The following is a 19362-nucleotide window of genomic DNA, read 5'->3' on the forward strand; positions in this document are numbered from 1 at the left end:
TCGACATAGAGGCCAACTGATATGTGGCTCGACATCAGGGCCAAGTGATATGTGGCTCGACATCGGGGCCAAGTGATATGTGGCTCGACATCGAGGCCAAGTGATATGTGGCTTGACATAGAGGCCAAGTGATATGTGGCTCGACATCAGGGCCAAGTGATATGTGGCTCGACATAGAGTCCAAGTGATATGTGGCTCGACATCGAGGCCAACTGATATGTGGCTCGACATAGGGGCGAAGTGGTATGTGGCTCGACATAGGGGCCAAGTGATATGTGGCTCGACAGAGAGTCCAAGTGGTATGTGGCTCGACATCGAGGCCAACTGATATGTGGCTCGACATAATGCGAAGTGGTATGTGGCTCGACATAGAGGCCAACTGATATGTGGCTCGACATCAGGGCCAAGTGATATGTGGCTCGACATCAGGGCCAAGTGATATGTGGCTCGACATCGAGGCCAAGTGATATGTGGCTTGACATAGAGGCCAAGTGATATGTGGCTCGACATCAGGGCCAAGTGATATGTGGCTCGACATAGAGTCCAAGTGATATGTGGCTCGACATCGAGGCCAACTGATATGTGGCTCGACATAGGGGCGAAGTGGTATGTGGCTCGACATAGAGGCCCAAGTGATATGTGGCTCGACAGAGAGTCCAAGTGGTATGTGGCTCGACATCGAGGCCAACTGATATGTGGCTCGACATAATGCGAAGTGGTATGTGGCTCGACATAGAGGCCAACTGATATGTGGCTCGACATCAGGGCCAAGTGATATGTGGCTCGACATCAGGGCCAAGTGATATGTGGCTCGACATCGAGGCCAAGTGATATGTGGCTTTGACATGGCTCGAGGCCAAGTGATATGTGGCTTGACATCAGGCCAGCCAAGTGATATGTGGCTCGACATAGAGTCCAAGTGATATGTGGCTCGACATCGAGGCCAACTGATATGTGGCTCGACATAGGGGCGAAGTGGTATGTGGCTCGACATAGGGGCCAAGTGATATGTGGCTCGACAGAGAGTCCAAGTGGTATGTGGCTCGACATAGAGGCCAAGTGATATGTGGCTCGACAGAGAGTCCAAGTGGTATGTGGCTCGACATAGAGGCCAAGTGGTATGTGGCTCGACTTAGGGGCCAACTGATATGTGGCTCGACTTAGGGGCCAACTGATATGTGGCTCGACATAACTGATATGTGGCTCGACATAGAGGCCAACTGATATGTGGCTCGACATAGAGGCCAACTGATATGTGGCTTGACATAGTCTTAGTGGTAAAGTGTTGTATGCCCTATTATAGGGAAAGGTTTTCAGGCAACAAGCATGCACGCATGGTTTCAAATAACAAGCATATGTGCGCGTCCTCAAATAGTAGCATGCACGCATGGTTTCAAATAACAAGCATATGTGCGCGTCCTCAAATAGTAGCATACACGCGGTTTTCAGATAACAAGCATATGTGCGCGTCCTCAAATAGTAGCATACACGCGGGTTTTCAGATAACAAGCATATGTGCGCGTCCTCAAATAGTAGCATACACGCGGGTTTTCAGATAACAAGCATATGTGCGCGCCCTCAAATAGTAGCATACACGCGGGTTTTCAGGTAACAAGCATATGTGCGCGCCCTCAAATAGTAGCATACACGCGGGTTTTTACATGCACATTTTGAGATAACACGTACGCGTGTCCGTTTTCCAATAACAAGCGCACGCGCATATTTTCAGATAACAAGTATACACATGTATTTACAGATAAGATGTATCCACGCATGTTTTGAGATGAAAAGTACAGAAGCAGATATACAGATGATAAGCAAACAAACATGTTTTCAGCAAACACATTATATTCACATGCATCCAGACACATAATATTCACAGAATCAAGACACATTATATTCACAGAATCCAGATGCATTATCTATGAACATGCATCAATACACGATATTCACATACATCCAGACACATTATATTCAGAAACATCCAGACGCATAATATTCACATGCATCCAGACACATTATATTCACATACAAACAGACACATTATATTCACATACATCAGACACATTATATTCGCATACATCCGGATTCATTAAATTCAGAATCATCCAGACACATTATATTCACATATATCCAGACACATTATATTCACATAATCAAGACGCATTATCTAGACACATTGTATTCACTTGCATCCAGACGCTATATTCACATGCACCCAGACACATTATATTCACATACATCAGACACATTGTATTCACATACATCCAAACACATTATATTCACATAATCAAAACGCATTATCTATGCACTTGCATCCAGACACATTATATTCACATACATCACACACATTGTATTCACATACATCCAAACATTATATTCACAGAATCAAGACACATTATATGCACATACATCCAGACACATTGTATTCACATACATCCAAACACACTATATTCGCATATATACAGACCATTATATGCACATACATCCAGACACATTATATTCACAGAATCAAGACACATTACAGAATCACATACATGCATCAGACACATTATATTCACATACATCCAGACATTATATTCAGAAGATCCACATTATATATTCACATGCACAGACACATATTCACATACATCAGTCACATTATATTCACGATTCATTAAATTCAGAATCACACATTATATTCACATATATCCAGAGACATTATATTCACATAATTCACATACATTCACTTGCATCCAGACACATTATATTCACATACATCAGAGACACATTATATTCACATCAAAACGCATTATGTATGCACTTGCATCCAGACACACTATATCCACATGCATCCAGACATATTATATTCACATACATCCAGACACATTATAGACACATATATTCACAGAATCAAGACACATTATATTCACAGAATCCAGACACATTATATTCAGACACATACATCCAGACGCATTATATTCACAATCCAGACATACAAACAGACACATTATATTCACATATATTCACATACATCCGGATTCATTAAATTCAGAATCATCCAGACACATTATATTCACATATATCCAGACACATTATATTCACATAATCAAGAAGCATTATCTAGACACATTGTATTCTGCATCCAGACACATTGTATTCACTTGCATCCAGACACACTATATTCACATACATCACACACATTGTATTCACATACATTCAAACATTATATTCACAGAATCAAGACACATTATATGCACATACATCCAGACACATTATATTCACATACATCCAGACACATTGTATTCACATACATCCAGACACATTGTATTCACATACATCCAGACACACTATATTCGCATATATACAGACCATTATATGCACATACATCCAGACACATTATAGTCACATACACCCTGACACATTATATTCACATACATACAGACACATTATATTCACGTACATCCAAACACATTGTATTCACATACATCCAGACACATTATATAGACACGTTATAGTCAAATACACCCTGACACATTGTATTCACATACATCCAAACACATTATATTCACAGAATCAAAACGCATTATGTATGCACTTGCATCCAGACACACTATATCCACATGCATCCAGACACATTATATTCACATACTTCAGACACATTATATGCACATACATCCAGACACATTATATTCACATACATCCAGACACATTATAGTCACATACACCCTGACACATTATATTCACATACATCCAGACACATTATATTCACATACATCCAGACACATTATATAGACACGTTATAGTCAAATACACCCTGACACATTATATTCACATACATCCAAACACACTATATTCGCATATATACAGACCATTATATGCACATACATCCAGACACATTATAGTCACATACACCCTGACTCATTATATTCACATACATCCAGACACATTATATTCACATACATCCAGACACATTATATAGACACGTTATAGTCAAATACACCCTGACACATTATATTCACATACATCCAGACACATTATATTCGCATACATACAGATACATTATATTCACATGCGTCCGGACACATTATATTCGTATACATACACTATTTTCAGAACCTACGGGTAACACGATCATGTGTATCAAAACATGAGAATGTGTCTATGTCAGGGTGCATATCCTTCAGCATATCTATGACAACTGGTGATATTCCTCGCGCCATACTGACGAGAGACTGACCTAAACTATGTAGGGGTTGTGCAGAGACCACAGGGCCGAACATCCTTAATGACGAGCCCTTAATCCACTCTGTTCAGTCATCCAAAACGTCGTGAAACTGAGTGAAGGTTAAACAACTTATAGGCAGAGGCCGGACTTGTGACAGACGTGAAAAGAGGATGGGAATATTTCAGATGTAGGTTTTCTGACTAATGGAAGATATATACACATTTCCTGGAGGGTGTGTGTCAACAAGGGAGACCAGCATCGACTGAGGCGCAAAGAAAGTGTACCGAGTTTGTTTTTAATGTAAATAAAAACGGAAATAACATTTGATTTCATCCATGTAACCATAACTCAAATCTGCAAGTTTGCAAAGAGATACATTTGATTGAGTAATTATACATAAGACTGATTTAATGAAGTAAGAAATGAATTTGAAATCAAACGACCCTGTCATACTTGGCGGATTTGTACCAATAACCCCCCAAATTTATTGTTTTTAAAGATTAAATACCCTTTAGCAGTTTCAAAGTTAATAAAGATTAAAATAAAAGTTTATTTTAAGAATTAAAACCATGTACACGTGTTCTGTGAGTGCTGACCCAGTGCTGGTAAGTTCATTTTTGGTGAAGAAAGGTTACAATTTATGGAACACAGCTGTTTGCTTATTACATAGAGGGACGTTTCGGGGTAGATTCTTACACCGTTAATATCACCGTGAAGGTAATACAACCCAATGATGCGAGGCAGTCACTTCTAGCTTGGTAGGGTGTGAGAATCTTTACCGAAATGCCGCTCTATGCAATATAACAAACAACCTGTTATCCATAAAGTTGTAACTTTTGTTATTCACTTGAAAACTGAATTCGACCCAAGATTCACAAAGGTCAATGAAACACTGCACACTCCAGACCTGTGCCCCTATCTTATACACTATCAGCGGATGACCATTTTTATTGTTACAATTATAGCGATCATCAAACACTGGTTTATACTTTGTTTTGCCCGAAATATCAATAATAATATAAATTTAAAAAAACTGAAAACAGAACATCACACAGAGCAAACACGTCCCCACAATCACTATCAGGTTGTTCTCATATAACTTCTTGTAGTGTGCCACACTATTAAAGCGCGAAGTTTTTAGTATGTGCCGTGAATCATAAGCAAGTAACTCTAGATCTATATACAGTTGGAGCAGGGCTTATTTTGAAAAGCGAACAATTTCTATTGAAGTGTAATCACCACGCATTTCAGGGGCCAGTGTGCTATGATCTCCAGGGTAACGTCAGTGTCATGTGACCATTACGACCCCCACGGTCGAGTACTTCTGTCTGAGTGAAGGTGGCTATTGAATATCAAAGGAGTATCGTGTGACGATTATTTTTTTAAACTGAACCATTATTGTGACTATACGTCTAGAGTAAATCAGATAAGGATAATCTTTATGGATGAACATATGTAGCACCTACGCCAAACAGAGCATATATATCATATAAGATATGATATGTTGGTGCAGGTGAAAACATGCTAGTCGTCAATACAGCTATCTGAAACATGAATATACCTTACCCTATACATCCACATACGTTATACTGTACTTGCATTCATTCACAGCACGTATACACAAACACACACATGTGCACGTACAATCATCTCTTCCATGCAATGAGTGGAAATTAAAATTTAAACAGACTTTAATACCGTGTACACTGCACACTATACCAAGTTCCTGTACACAAATATACACCCAAGTGTACTTAGTTTGCTTTCTTATATATATGCAGATTAATCAAAACATTGTTTGAGCTATTCTGGTCCAACGCTACATATCTAGCACCAGAAAACCGTATTCTAGTAAAGAAACGCTCCAACATTAATGCATTTGTGTGATTTCTACAGGGAGCCTCGTTTTGAGCATGCCACGAAATATCAAAGGTTAAGAATGGTTAGAGCAAAGTAATTCGAACCCAGTTTGAAATAAAAACCTGCTGATTTGGCATAATCTGACCATGTTGTAATATCCCTGTTAACGGCTGTAGTTATGTCATTGAACACCCTGTGGTGATAGTGACTTGGCTGAACAGAGCAGAGGGGCGCTGCCCATCTGGAATCCCGCACCACGTGCAGGCCCCCCCATCAAGGCATACCAAACATGGCAGTGCGGTCTCCGTAAGCCGGCAGCCGGGCGTTCTATAAAAGAGAACGGCACCCAGACGGAGCGTTCACTCTCTAGGATCTAGCCGCTTGACTCTCGTGTTCCGTTGCTCTCACAAACTTCCTTCAGCCATGGATGATGATGTTGCTGCTTTGGTCTGTGACAATGGCTCCGGCATGTGCAAGGCCGGTTTCGCCGGAGATGATGCTCCCAGAGCTGTCTTTCCCTCCATCGTCGGACGTCCCAGACATCAGGTAAGAAATAAACTTAAGAAATAATGAAATAAGAATTTAAAGAATTTAGATGATAAACGAGATAAGATAAATTAGCAATCCTTCTGATTCATGCTTACTGTTCTCCTGTACTGTCCTTTTGTTAAATGTATCAGGATTACTGAGTAAGGTAGGAAATTCCAGGGTTTTATGAAAGTAAGCACTTTTACCAAGGATGGGCATAGAATGTTTGATGAAATTAGCTCCATTGTGACCTTGACCTTCACATGGCACTATCGACTGATTTTATGAAGATAGTTAGTTATATTGCATATGAAATAAACAATTCTTAATATATTTCACGGATTAATGTGATTCATATTGCCAGTTAGTATATCTGCAGACACAGCTCTTTGTCTAAGTAAAAGTATCCATCAAGTGTGGATATTCTAAATCTAGTAAAACAAAGCACAATCCCACATTCATATATTCTGTTTGAGTCTCTCTATTTCTTTTGCTTCTCTTTTCCTTCCATTTTCCCTCTGAAATCCCATCATTCTGTTCTCTTTCTCTCATTCCTTTTCGCGGTCAATCTATAAATAACTCTCACACACACATGTACATTTATGGTAATGGGATTTGTGGGCCGCTTCATCAAACTTACATTTCTTCCCGGGGCAGTCACAGACCGTGTCAAGTTGGGCAGTGGGGGGGGTTTATCGTTTCAAGATTTAATTTCTTTTTTATAATTATATTTTGCATGTTCAGTTTATTTATTTCAATGATTAGACTAGAGATGTGACTTTTTCCCAAACGCAAGTCAGTGTATAGTAGGAGACATTATTCTCCTTTAAAGCAATTCGGATCTTCTCCAAACCGAGACTAAAGATTATGTCTTACCATTTTTGCGAAAGTCCTCAGACATACAAACCAATACATATTTACTCTTCCTAATATCATAACGCTTGAGTTCACATTTCACAAAATAAATACAATTTCTCAACAACCATTGCTGCTGTAGACGTCTATGAATACCTTAATGGGGCAATGTCCCTACCCATAATGCATTTACCCTGAGATAATCTCATACCAAAATTTAGACTATTCCTGTAAACTGTTATCGACTCTCAGAGTAGTTCCACATAGAATGGTCAGTTATGGAAACACATCCGTGATTCTGAACAATTTTCTCTCAGTTTTAAAAATCACTAAATACATTTATGACGAGATGGTACTAATGTCCTTATTTGGGCAGACATCTTTGCCATGTAACTATGAACGAAGCGGCTGCTACTGAAGGGTCTGCCAAATGACATTCCATCGCCCTCACTACCACTGACTGGGATTAACACTGGGTCCCAGTGTTGGTCTAGCTCTCAACGCTGCATTTATTATTTATTGCGATATAAGACAGACACTTCATACACTCTCTATATACGTGTCGATATGAGTAACGTCTCCGTAAATATTAACATATGCTGTGTCTGTTTTCAGGGCGTGATGGTCGGTATGGGTCAGAAAGACAGCTACGTCGGTGATGAGGCTCAGTCCAAGAGAGGTATCCTCACACTTAAGTACCCCATCGAGCACGGAATCGTCACCAACTGGGACGACATGGAGAAGATCTGGCATCACACCTTCTACAACGAGCTCCGTGTTGCACCCGAGGAGCACCCCGTCCTCCTGACAGAGGCTCCCCTCAACCCCAAGGCCAACCGTGAAAAGATGACCCAGATCATGTTCGAGACCTTCAACTCTCCAGCTATGTATGTGGCCATCCAGGCTGTTCTGTCTCTGTACGCCTCTGGTCGTACCACGGGTATTGTTTTGGACTCTGGTGATGGTGTCACCCACACTGTACCCATCTATGAAGGTTACGCCCTTCCCCACGCCATCATGAGGTTGGATCTTGCCGGTCGTGACCTGACTGATTACCTCATGAAGATCCTCACTGAGCGTGGTTACTCCTTCACCACCACCGCTGAGAGAGAAATCGTCAGAGACATCAAGGAAAAGCTCTGCTACATCGCCCTTGATTTCGAACAGGAAATGGCTACTGCTTCATCTTCTTCCTCCCTGGAGAAGAGCTACGAGTTGCCCGACGGTCAAGTCATCACCATCGGAAACGAGAGGTTCCGTTGCCCAGAGTCTCTCTTCCAGCCATCCTTCTTGGGTATGGAATCTGCTGGTATCCACGAAACCACATTCAACTCCATCATGAAGTGCGATGTTGATATCCGTAAGGACTTGTACGCCAACACTGTTCTCTCAGGAGGTACCACCATGTTCCCTGGTATCGCCGACAGAATGCAGAAGGAGATCACATCCCTTGCCCCAAGCACAATGAAGATCAAGATCATCGCTCCCCCAGAGAGGAAATACTCCGTCTGGATCGGTGGCTCCATCCTTGCCTCTCTGTCCACCTTCCAGCAGATGTGGATCAGCAAGCAGGAGTACGATGAGTCCGGCCCATCCATTGTGCACAGGAAGTGCTTCTAAATGCTTTATAAATAAAACCTAGAGAACATTCAACGGACCGGAAAATTATGAGACATTCGGCTGAAGTGAATAAATGTTACAAATTGTAAGTAACACGCTGTAATCATATTCATGTGTTGAATAAATTAATAGCTTGAAAACCACTCAACTGTTTCATCCTTCATTGATGTGACATGTCTCCTGTTAGTTAGAGCCGAGACAGACTCCTCCATAGTTAGCTCGGAAGGGAATTCGCTATCTCTCAGGTAACAACTCACCTGAGTAAACGTTCAAAGCAATGTAAGCACTGGAATGATAAATTGATTTAGATTTTAACTGATTTAAAATATCGCTAGGCAGGCGTTTATGAAATGTGAGGTCAAAATGTCTTATATGAGGATTTCAGAATCTTTCACCTTCAAGTCGTATTTCAGAAAATTACCAAGTGAGCTGGTAGGGGAAGGGAAGTAACTCTGTGGGTCCTCACTAATAATATATTATTCTGATAATTTCTTAATTATAATTAATATGTAACGTCATACCAAATGAATCATACTTCAACATACATGAAAATATTCTACCACCGAACCTTCAATCCGGGATCGTTGTAATAAAACGTTCTCACTATGCAGCTGGTTGTTGTGAGGCTGCTTGAAGTAATGATACTTATTGTCCCTACGGTTTTTGAAGTTACAACAGTCATTACACGTTGTTTGCTGAACGTGAAACCTGCACGGCACTCGATACCCAGACACACATAAATCACTCCACTTATATAGAGATTGTGTTTAAATTCCGCATGATGTATTACCACCTGCACATTACATACAGCGGTACCCGCCAGCAGTCTCCGATCAACCTGTTGGAAGGTTGTGTATGTCGAGAACAATGTGTGTATACCTGCCTCACGTGGGAGACTACGGTCTACACCTAGGATATTTATTACATTAGTGGAAGAAAAAGAACCTTCCTACAAGCCTTCGTCTATAGATTGCTAGATCTTATTTCAAAGTAGTTTACTGAATTTAATAACGTCAGAACTCACTCCCTGCAAACACGCATCCAACAGATGGTTGTTCAGTTTATCAATGAAAGCATGTCTTTATTTCCTCCAGAGTTGAATCCGGAGATCATGCATAGGCAATTGCATTATTTACAAATACATTACTTGCATTTCTTCAGTGTATAAATTGAAAGCATGTGATATGCTGCACTGCTCTTTAATAAGTCATTACAATGTACAATGCGTGAGCAGTAGGGAGTTTATGTGTTCAGTAGATGTATACAGATGTTTCTTTAGATCTCACACGAAGTGAGAGAATTACAGTATGATGTATTCCCATAATCAATTTGTCAGAAACAATGACAGCGTATAATCGTCGTCTAGCTTATTTATTTTCACATCGACATCAACGTTATCACCAATCATCCAGGAGAAAGATGATCTCTGTCCGACATAAAACATTCACAGTGCAAGATGATATGACAACCATAGACGTAGCAATGTCAATAACAGTGGTTACAGTCTATTGACACTTTCCCCTCTTGATCCGATTTTTACAGGGGTTGTCTTGAATGTGGTAAGGGATGCATTATGCTATAAAGAACGTGCATTTCCTATACCCTATGTACATGACACCTGTGATGATGCCCCGTTATGACGTAACATCGGCGCCACTTCTTGCTTTGAACAGGGAATTTAGCAGTTCCACAATCAGGGTGTACTAAAATAATATGCTAAGAAATGTAAGTGATCGCAACGAAACCCTTTCTTTAGACGGATACCTGTAATATGTTTAAATGTTGTATAAAGGGTAAAAGCGCTAACACATCTGCATTATGTGTGAAACGGACACTGCTAATATGAGAACATTATGTAAAACGGACACTGCTATGAGAACATTATGTATAACGGACACTGCTAACATGAGAACATTATGTATAACGGACACTGCTTACATGAGACCATTATGTTTAACGGACACCGCTGACATGACTACTTTATGTATTAAGGACACTTCTTAAATATCTACATTTATATAACGGACACTGCTAGCACGGGAATGTGTATAACGGACATTGCTAATATGTCTACGTTACGTATAACGAACACTGCTAAGATGATAACGTTGTGTCTAACGGACACTGGTTACATGACTACGTTGTGTATAACGGACACTGCTAACATGGTCAAACTATGTATAACGGACACTCCTAATATGGTCACACTTTGTATAACGGACACTCCTAATGTGGTCACACTATGTATAACGGACACTGCTAACATGGTCACACTATGTATAACCGACACTGGTTACATGACTACGTTGTGAATAACGGACACTGCTAACATGGTCAAACTATGTATAACGGACACTCCTAATGTGGTCACTATGTATAACGGACACTGCTAAAATGGTCAGACTGTATAACGGACACTGCTAACATGGCCACACTATGTCCTAACATGGTCACACTATGTATAACGGACACTCCTAATGTGGTCACACTTTGTATAACGGACACTCCTAATGTGGTCACACTATGTATAAAGGACACTGCTAACATGGTCAAACTATGTATAACGGACACTCCTAATGTGGTCACTATGTATAACGGACACTGCTAAAATGGTCAGACTGTATAACGGACACTGCTAACATGGCCACACTATGTCCTAACATGGTCACACTATGTATAACGGACACTCCTAATGTGGTCACACTTTGTATAACGGACACTCCTAATGTGGTCACACTATGTATAAAGGACACTGCTAACATGGTCACACTATGTATAACGAACACTCCGCTGACATGACTCCTTTTTGTATTAAGGACACTTCTTAAATATCTACATTTATATAACGGACGCTGCTAGCACGGGAATGTGTATAACGGACATTGCTAATATGTCTACATTACGTATAACGAACACTGCTAAGATGATAACGTTATGTCTAACGGACACTGGTTACATGACTACGTTGTGAATAACGGACACTGCTAACATGGTCACACTATGTATAACGGACACTCCTAATGTGGTCACACTATGTATAACGGACACTGCTAAAATGGTCAGACTATGCATAACGGACACTGCTAACATGACCACGCTATGTCCTAACATGGTCACACTTAATATGTCCATACTATATATAACGGACACTGATAAGATGATAACATTATGTATAGCGGACACTGCTGACATGGCCACACAGTGCTAATATGTCCATACTATATATAACGGACACTGCTAACTTGGCCACACTATGTCCTAACATGGTCACACTATGTATAACGGACAGTGCTAATATGTCCATACTATATATAACGGACACTGATAAGATGATAACATTATGTATAGCGGACACTGCTGACATGGCCACACAGTGCTAATATGTCCATACTATATATAACGGACACTGCTAACATGGCCACACTATGTCCTAACATGGTCACACTATGTATAACGGACAGTGCTAATATGTCCATACTATATATAACGGACACTGATAAGATGATAACATTATGTATAGCGGACACTGCTGACATGGCCATACAGTGCTAATATGTCCATACTATATATAACGGACACTGCTAACTTGGCCACACTATGTCCTAACATGGTCACACTATGTATAACGGACAGTGCTAATATGTCCATACTATATATAACGGACACTGATAAGATGATAACATTATGTATAGCGGACACTGCTGACACGGAAACATTACGTATAACATACACTGCTAATATGACTGATAATATTTCTGCACATAATAAGAAGATATATGGTGACAGAGGGTCACCTTGTTTACAACCCCGGTGGATGGGTATCCAGGGAGACATTTTGCCTTTTATAATCAAACTTGACTTAGTATCTTCATAAAGTATAGAAACCCATTTGATGCTGCTGTAACCAAATCCAAAGAATTTCAATGTTTTAAAAATAAAAAAATGCCTTTTCACAATCTACAAGTAACAACATACCGGGTATTTGCTTGGATTCTGTATGTACTAGAAGATCATAAATCATACAAATATTATCCCCAATATATCTGCCTGACATAAATCCTGTTTGATCTTCATTAACGATATTGGGGAGCATCTTTTCAATCTGTCTGCAGTGACTGAAGATAGAAGTTTGTATGATGGGTTTAATAGGGTAATTGGACGCCAGTTTTTGAGAAATAGGTTTGGTTTATCTCCTTTTGGGATGCATGTTATAATTTCCTGTTTTTGAGTTATAGACAGATGGCCAGTTTCAAGACTGTAATTCATTGATCTCAAAAGGAAATCACTAAGGTCAAACCAGAAAAATGTAAAAGAATTCATAAGTGAAACCGTCTGAGCCTGGACTCAGATTTTTTTAATGCAGTTAAAAGTTCCTCTTTAGTAATAGCGCCTTCAATACTGCGTGGATTCTCAATTGTACACATGTATAACGGACACTGCTAACATGGTCACACCATGTATAACGGACAATGATAAGATGAGAACATTACGTATAACGGACACTGCTTACATGGTCACACCATGTATAATGGACACTGTTAACATGGTAGCATCATGTATAACGGACACTGCTTACATGGTCACACTTTGTATAATGGACACTGTTAACATGGTAGCATCATGTATAACGGACACTGCTTACATGGTCACACCATGTATAATGGACACTGTTAACATGGTAGCATCATGTATAACGGACGCTGTTAACATGGTCACACTTTGTATAATGGACACTGTTAACATGGTAGCATCATGTGTAACGGACACTGCTAACATGGTCACACCATGTATAATGGACACTGTTAACATGGTAGCATCATGTATAACGGACACTGCTAACATGGTCACACTTTGTATAATGACACTGTTAACATGGTAGCATCATGTATAACGAACACTGCTTACATGATAATATCATGTATAGCGGACACTGCTAATATGATCACACTATGTATAACGGACACTGTTAACATGAAAACATAATGTATAACGGAAACTGCTAATATGAGTACATTATTTGAAAGATGTTTCAGGGCTGTTTCTTACCGCTTCATCAGGTGAGTGAAGGGACAGAAAGTTGCCCCGAGCTGATTGTTCACAGCCACCGTGGTGTTCTCTTCTACTGACACAGATCACCCAAGGGGACCATTGATCCCGAAGTATTTTATGTCTGCTTCAAGCGTATTATGATCATATCAACCATTTAATGAGGATAATTCCGAGCTATCGTTATTAATTTACATCACGGGAGTAAAGACACAGAAATACGTCTTCTCGCATGCTAATGTTAGCAGTAACCAACAACTGAAACGTTATCACGGCGTTATGCAAAATACAGACCACGAAATAACTTACAGTACACACTACAGAAAAACATGAACGTCAGCAGCATGTGAGAAGAGTGTTATTCCTGCCCGGTCAAAACATGACTGTCAGCAGCATGTGAGAAGAGTGTTATTCAGGCCCGGTCAAAACATGAACGTCAGCAGCATGTGAGAAGAGTGTTATTCAGGCCCAGTCAGAACATGAACGTCAGCAGCATGTGAGAAGAGTGTTATTCAGGCCCAGTCAGAACATGAACGTCAGCAGCATGTGAGAAGAGTGTTATTCAGGCCCGGTCAGAACATGAACGTCAGCAGCATGTGAGAAGAGTGTTATTCAGGCCCGGTCAGAACAATATATACAAGGGCAAAGTTTGATTTATTATTGCTGACTGGTCCTATGCCAGTGCCACCCACTGGGCAGGCGTTTACTGTCCGATGCCTGTGAGACAACATCTGATTCATACTGAATTCTTTCCATTAAGATTCAGGTTGACACCAAAATGTCCAAGAGACATGAAGGATGAGGAAGGATGAACTGTCCGACAGTTAACCATATCTCTTTCCTTGGTGTCCACATGTCTGTGAAGATGTTAGGAGTTGAAGCAAACCTGTAACTGTGATGACACATTATAGGCCACAAAAAACAGATCGACTACTGCTGTCCCGCTGTCCAGCAAGGGTACATGTAGCCATCTTATGTAACATTACAGGTGTCGGCCGTACATATCACCCGATATGGTTTACACAGCGTAGCCCGGCATAACAGTTTGACCTCAAATCCCCCACAGTCTGTATTATCACACACTGACAAATAGTGGGTAAAGCCACGTCATTGGCTTTTCCGGAAAGTTATATTCATTATAAATCATAAGTCAAAACAACACATAGTTTTCAAATCTATAACGTGTATAAAGAATTGCAATTATGTACTCTTCATGAATAAATCATTATAGCATATAACTGCGCTTTACTAACTGGTTCTCTTGTCTTGCTATAATGAAATAGCATTCAAGAATAGAGTTATTTTAAAATAATGTGATGCATACCTCATTTAGAGGGGGCTTTTCTATGAATCTATCAGAAGGACACGTGTGTTTGAAAATGTAGACCAGAGTGAAGGAAATAAACGTGTGTCATGTAAGTTTTTCATCTCAGCTTCAAACACCGATACCGCCCAGACCTTTACATACGCAATCAAATGTAACCCTATAAATCACTAATAGAACTGATTTCTATATTTATGTCAGCAAGAAGAACCGATTCTCTGTTATGTCTGGAATCATTTCGGTTCGTCGTTGCGGACTGTATTCAATAAAGTGTATTTGGTAACACACCCAGCACTAAGTCAAGGAGCACATGGTGCCCCCCGCCTGGGCCACGCTCTTCCACATAAAAGAATGTTATGCAACGTAATATATTAGAAAGGTATATGCATAATCAACTACAATTACTGGTTACGTTTCTATGATTGCAGATATACAATCTGATTGGTCTTCTACTGATAGTGGAGTATAAAAGACCCCTGGATATTAACATCGACAGTGCATTCGCTTTCAGTCTTCAGTTGACTCGCATCGTGTTTATTGTTTCTCACACAACTACCTACAGCCATGGATGATGATGTTGCTGCTTTGGTCTGTGACAACGGCTCCGGCATGTGTAAGGCCGGCTTCGCCGGTGACGACGCTCCCCGAGCTGTCTTCCCCTCCATCGTTGGACGCCCACGACATCAGGTAAGGAATGAGCTTAAGAAGTGATGTCATCAGGTAACACGTTCATTTTAGACACCAACTTCAATGCAGCATTACATAATACAGCTTACAGATTACTGAATAAAGAAAATTTCATATGAACAGACCACTTCTTCACACAACTAAAAAGACGATGATTTGGTGTACATTCTTATCCTCTATTCATTTAAAAGTTCATTGCAAACATTTTGTCCAAGGCATTTAAGTAACTTAAAATATATTGATTGTAGGGCGTGATGGTCGGTATGGGACAGAAAGACAGCTACGTCGGTGACGAGGCTCAGTCCAAGAGAGGTATCCTCACACTCAAGTACCCCATCGAGCACGGTATCGTCACCAACTGGGACGACATGGAGAAGATCTGGCATCACACCTTCTACAACGAGCTCCGTGTTGCACCCGAGGAGCACCCCGTCCTCCTGACAGAGGCTCCCCTCAACCCCAAGGCCAACCGTGAAAAGATGACCCAGATCATGTTCGAGACCTTCAACTCTCCAGCTATGTATGTGGCCATCCAGGCTGTTCTGTCTCTGTACGCTTCTGGTCGTACCACGGGTATTGTTTTGGACTCTGGTGATGGTGTCACCCACACTGTACCCATCTATGAAGGTTACGCCCTTCCCCACGCCATCATGAGGTTGGATCTTGCCGGTCGTGACCTGACTGATTACCTCATGAAGATCCTCACTGAGCGTGGTTACTCCTTCACCACCACCGCTGAGAGAGAAATCGTCAGAGACATCAAGGAAAAGCTGTGTTACATCGCCCTTGATTTCGAACAGGAAATGGCTACTGCTTCATCTTCTTCCTCCCTGGAGAAGAGCTACGAGTTGCCCGACGGTCAAGTCATCACCATTGGAAACGAGAGGTTCCGTTGTCCAGAGGCCCTCTTCCAGCCATCCTTCTTGGGTATGGAAACTGTAGGTATCCACGAAACCACATTCAACTCCATTATGAGGTGCGATGTTGATATCCGTAAGGACTTGTACGCCAACACTGTTCTCTCAGGAGGTACCACCATGTTCCCTGGTATCGCCGACAGAATGCAGAAGGAGATCACATCCCTTGCCCCAAGCACAATGAAGATCAAGATCATCGCTCCCCCAGAGAGGAAATACTCCGTCTGGATCGGTGGCTCCATCCTTGCCTCTCTGTCCACCTTCCAGCAGATGTGGATCAGCAAGCAGGAGTACGATGAGTCCGGCCCATCCATTGTGCACAGGAAGTGCTTCTAACATTACATTTCTATGTTCACTCGTTGATGTTTTAAATTTCGATACAATGTATTTATTTCAGTTTTCCTATTTAAGTATATTTAGGATTTAGTCCAATGATTTGATCAGACAATTCTGAGGATTTGATAGAAACAATAAATCAGTTTGACCTGAATACCACTTTGATTGTTTCTTAGATTTAAAAGATATGACAAGATGAATACGTTTGTAAGATGAGTGACACCTTTTTTATGGATAACAACTTTTTATTCTTTACACGACGTTTCAGAGCTAATTCTTGCTCCTTTATCACGTGCATGCTGAGTCAGTGCACAGAGTGAATGTATTTAGATACAAGATGTTCACACAACGCAAGGTGGGAGAATGTACAAAGACAACAATGTAATCACGAAGTTAATTAGACAGGATTAATGTACAATAATAAGTAGTAACCCATAAAAACGTGTCATTGATTCATGTTCGTCCGTCTAACTTCTAAATGCCTTTCAAGAGACCCGTGAAGGTCCGGGTTAGAATGTTGATATACAGTAACCCATGTTTGTCGTAAGAGGCGCCTAACGGGATCAGGTGGTCAGGCTCGCTGACTTGGTTGACACATGTCATCGGTTCCCATTTGCACAGATCGATGCTCATGCTGTTGATCACTGGCTTGTCTGGTCCAGACTCGATTATTTACAGACCGCCGCCATATAGCTGGAATATTGCTGAGTGCGGCGTAAAACTAAACTCATTCACTCCCTTTCAAGAACAAGATTCAAGGAGTTGAAGCGTTATCGTTATTAAATCACTGACACGTTAAATACATATATACATACATACATACATACATACATACATACATACATACATACATACATACATACATACATACATACATACATACATACATACATACATACATACATACATACATACATACATACATACATACATACATACATACATACATACATACATACACATACATACATACATACAATACATACATACATACATACATACACATACATACATACATACATACATACATACATACATACATACATACATACATACATACATACATACATACATACATACACATACATACATACAATACATACATACATACATACATACATACATACATACATACATACATACATACATACATACATACATACATACATACAATACATACATACATACATACATACAATACATACATACATACATACATACATACATACATACATACATACATACATACATACATACATACATACATACATACATACATACATACATACATACATACATACATACATACATACATACATACATACATACATACATACATACATACATACATACATACATACATACATACATACACATACATACATACATACATACATACATACATACATACATACATACATACATACATACATACATACATACATACATACATACATACATACATACATACATACATACATACATACATACATACATACATACATACATACATACATACATACATACATACATACATACATACATACATACATACATACATACATACATACATACATACATACATACAATATATACATACGTATGTATGTATACGGAAATCCGAGCTATCGTTATTAATTTACATCACGGGAGTAAAGACACAGAAATACGTCTTCTCGCATGCTAATGTTAGCAGTAACCAACAACTGAAACGTTATCACGGCGTTATGCAAAATACAGACCACGAAATAACTTACAGTACACACTACAGAAAAACATGAACGTCAGCAGCATGTGAGAAGAGTGTTATTCCTGCCCGGTCAAAACATGACTGTCAGCAGCATGTGAGAAGAGTGTTATTCAGGCCCGGTCAAAACATGAACGTCAGCAGCATGTGAGAAGAGTGTTATTCAGGCCCAGTCAGAACATGAACGTCAGCAGCATGTGAGAAGAGTGTTATTCAGGCCCAGTCAGAACATGAA

General features: G+C 40.2%; 1 protein-coding gene across 1 annotated transcript; it reads left to right on the forward strand.

The window, feature by feature from the left end:
* Positions 1 to 6414: 6414 nt before the first annotated feature.
* On the forward strand, positions 6415 to 17401 carry LOC124257039 (actin, cytoplasmic-like). Its single transcript, XM_046691008.1, has 3 exons — positions 6415 to 6613; positions 8066 to 8810; positions 16644 to 17401. Exons 1-3 carry the CDS (start codon positions 6491 to 6493, stop codon positions 17378 to 17380), a joined length of 1605 nt encoding a protein of 534 aa, XP_046546964.1. The 5' UTR covers positions 6415 to 6490; the 3' UTR covers positions 17381 to 17401.
* The last annotated feature ends 1961 nt before the right edge of the window (positions 17402 to 19362 follow it).

Source organism: Haliotis rubra, unplaced genomic scaffold (assembly GCF_003918875.1).
Source record: "Haliotis rubra isolate DU_JTF1 unplaced genomic scaffold, ASM391887v1 Scf648, whole genome shotgun sequence".
NCBI classification, from domain to species: Eukaryota; Metazoa; Mollusca; class Gastropoda; order Lepetellida; family Haliotidae; genus Haliotis; species Haliotis rubra.

Bases quoted from the DNA above. Each gene is read 5' to 3' on its own strand.
- LOC124257039 (XM_046691008.1), top strand. From the start codon at position 6,491: ATGGATGATGATGTTGCTGCTTTGGTCTGTGACAATGGCTCCGGCATG. The intron at 6,614-8,065 runs GTAAGAAATAAA...GTCTGTTTTCAG, and splicing joins TCGGACGTCCCAGACATCAG to GGCGTGATGGTCGGTATGGG. The intron at 8,811-16,643 runs GTAAGGACTTGT...TCAACTCTCCAG, and splicing joins GAAGTGCGATGTTGATATCC to CTATGTATGTGGCCATCCAG.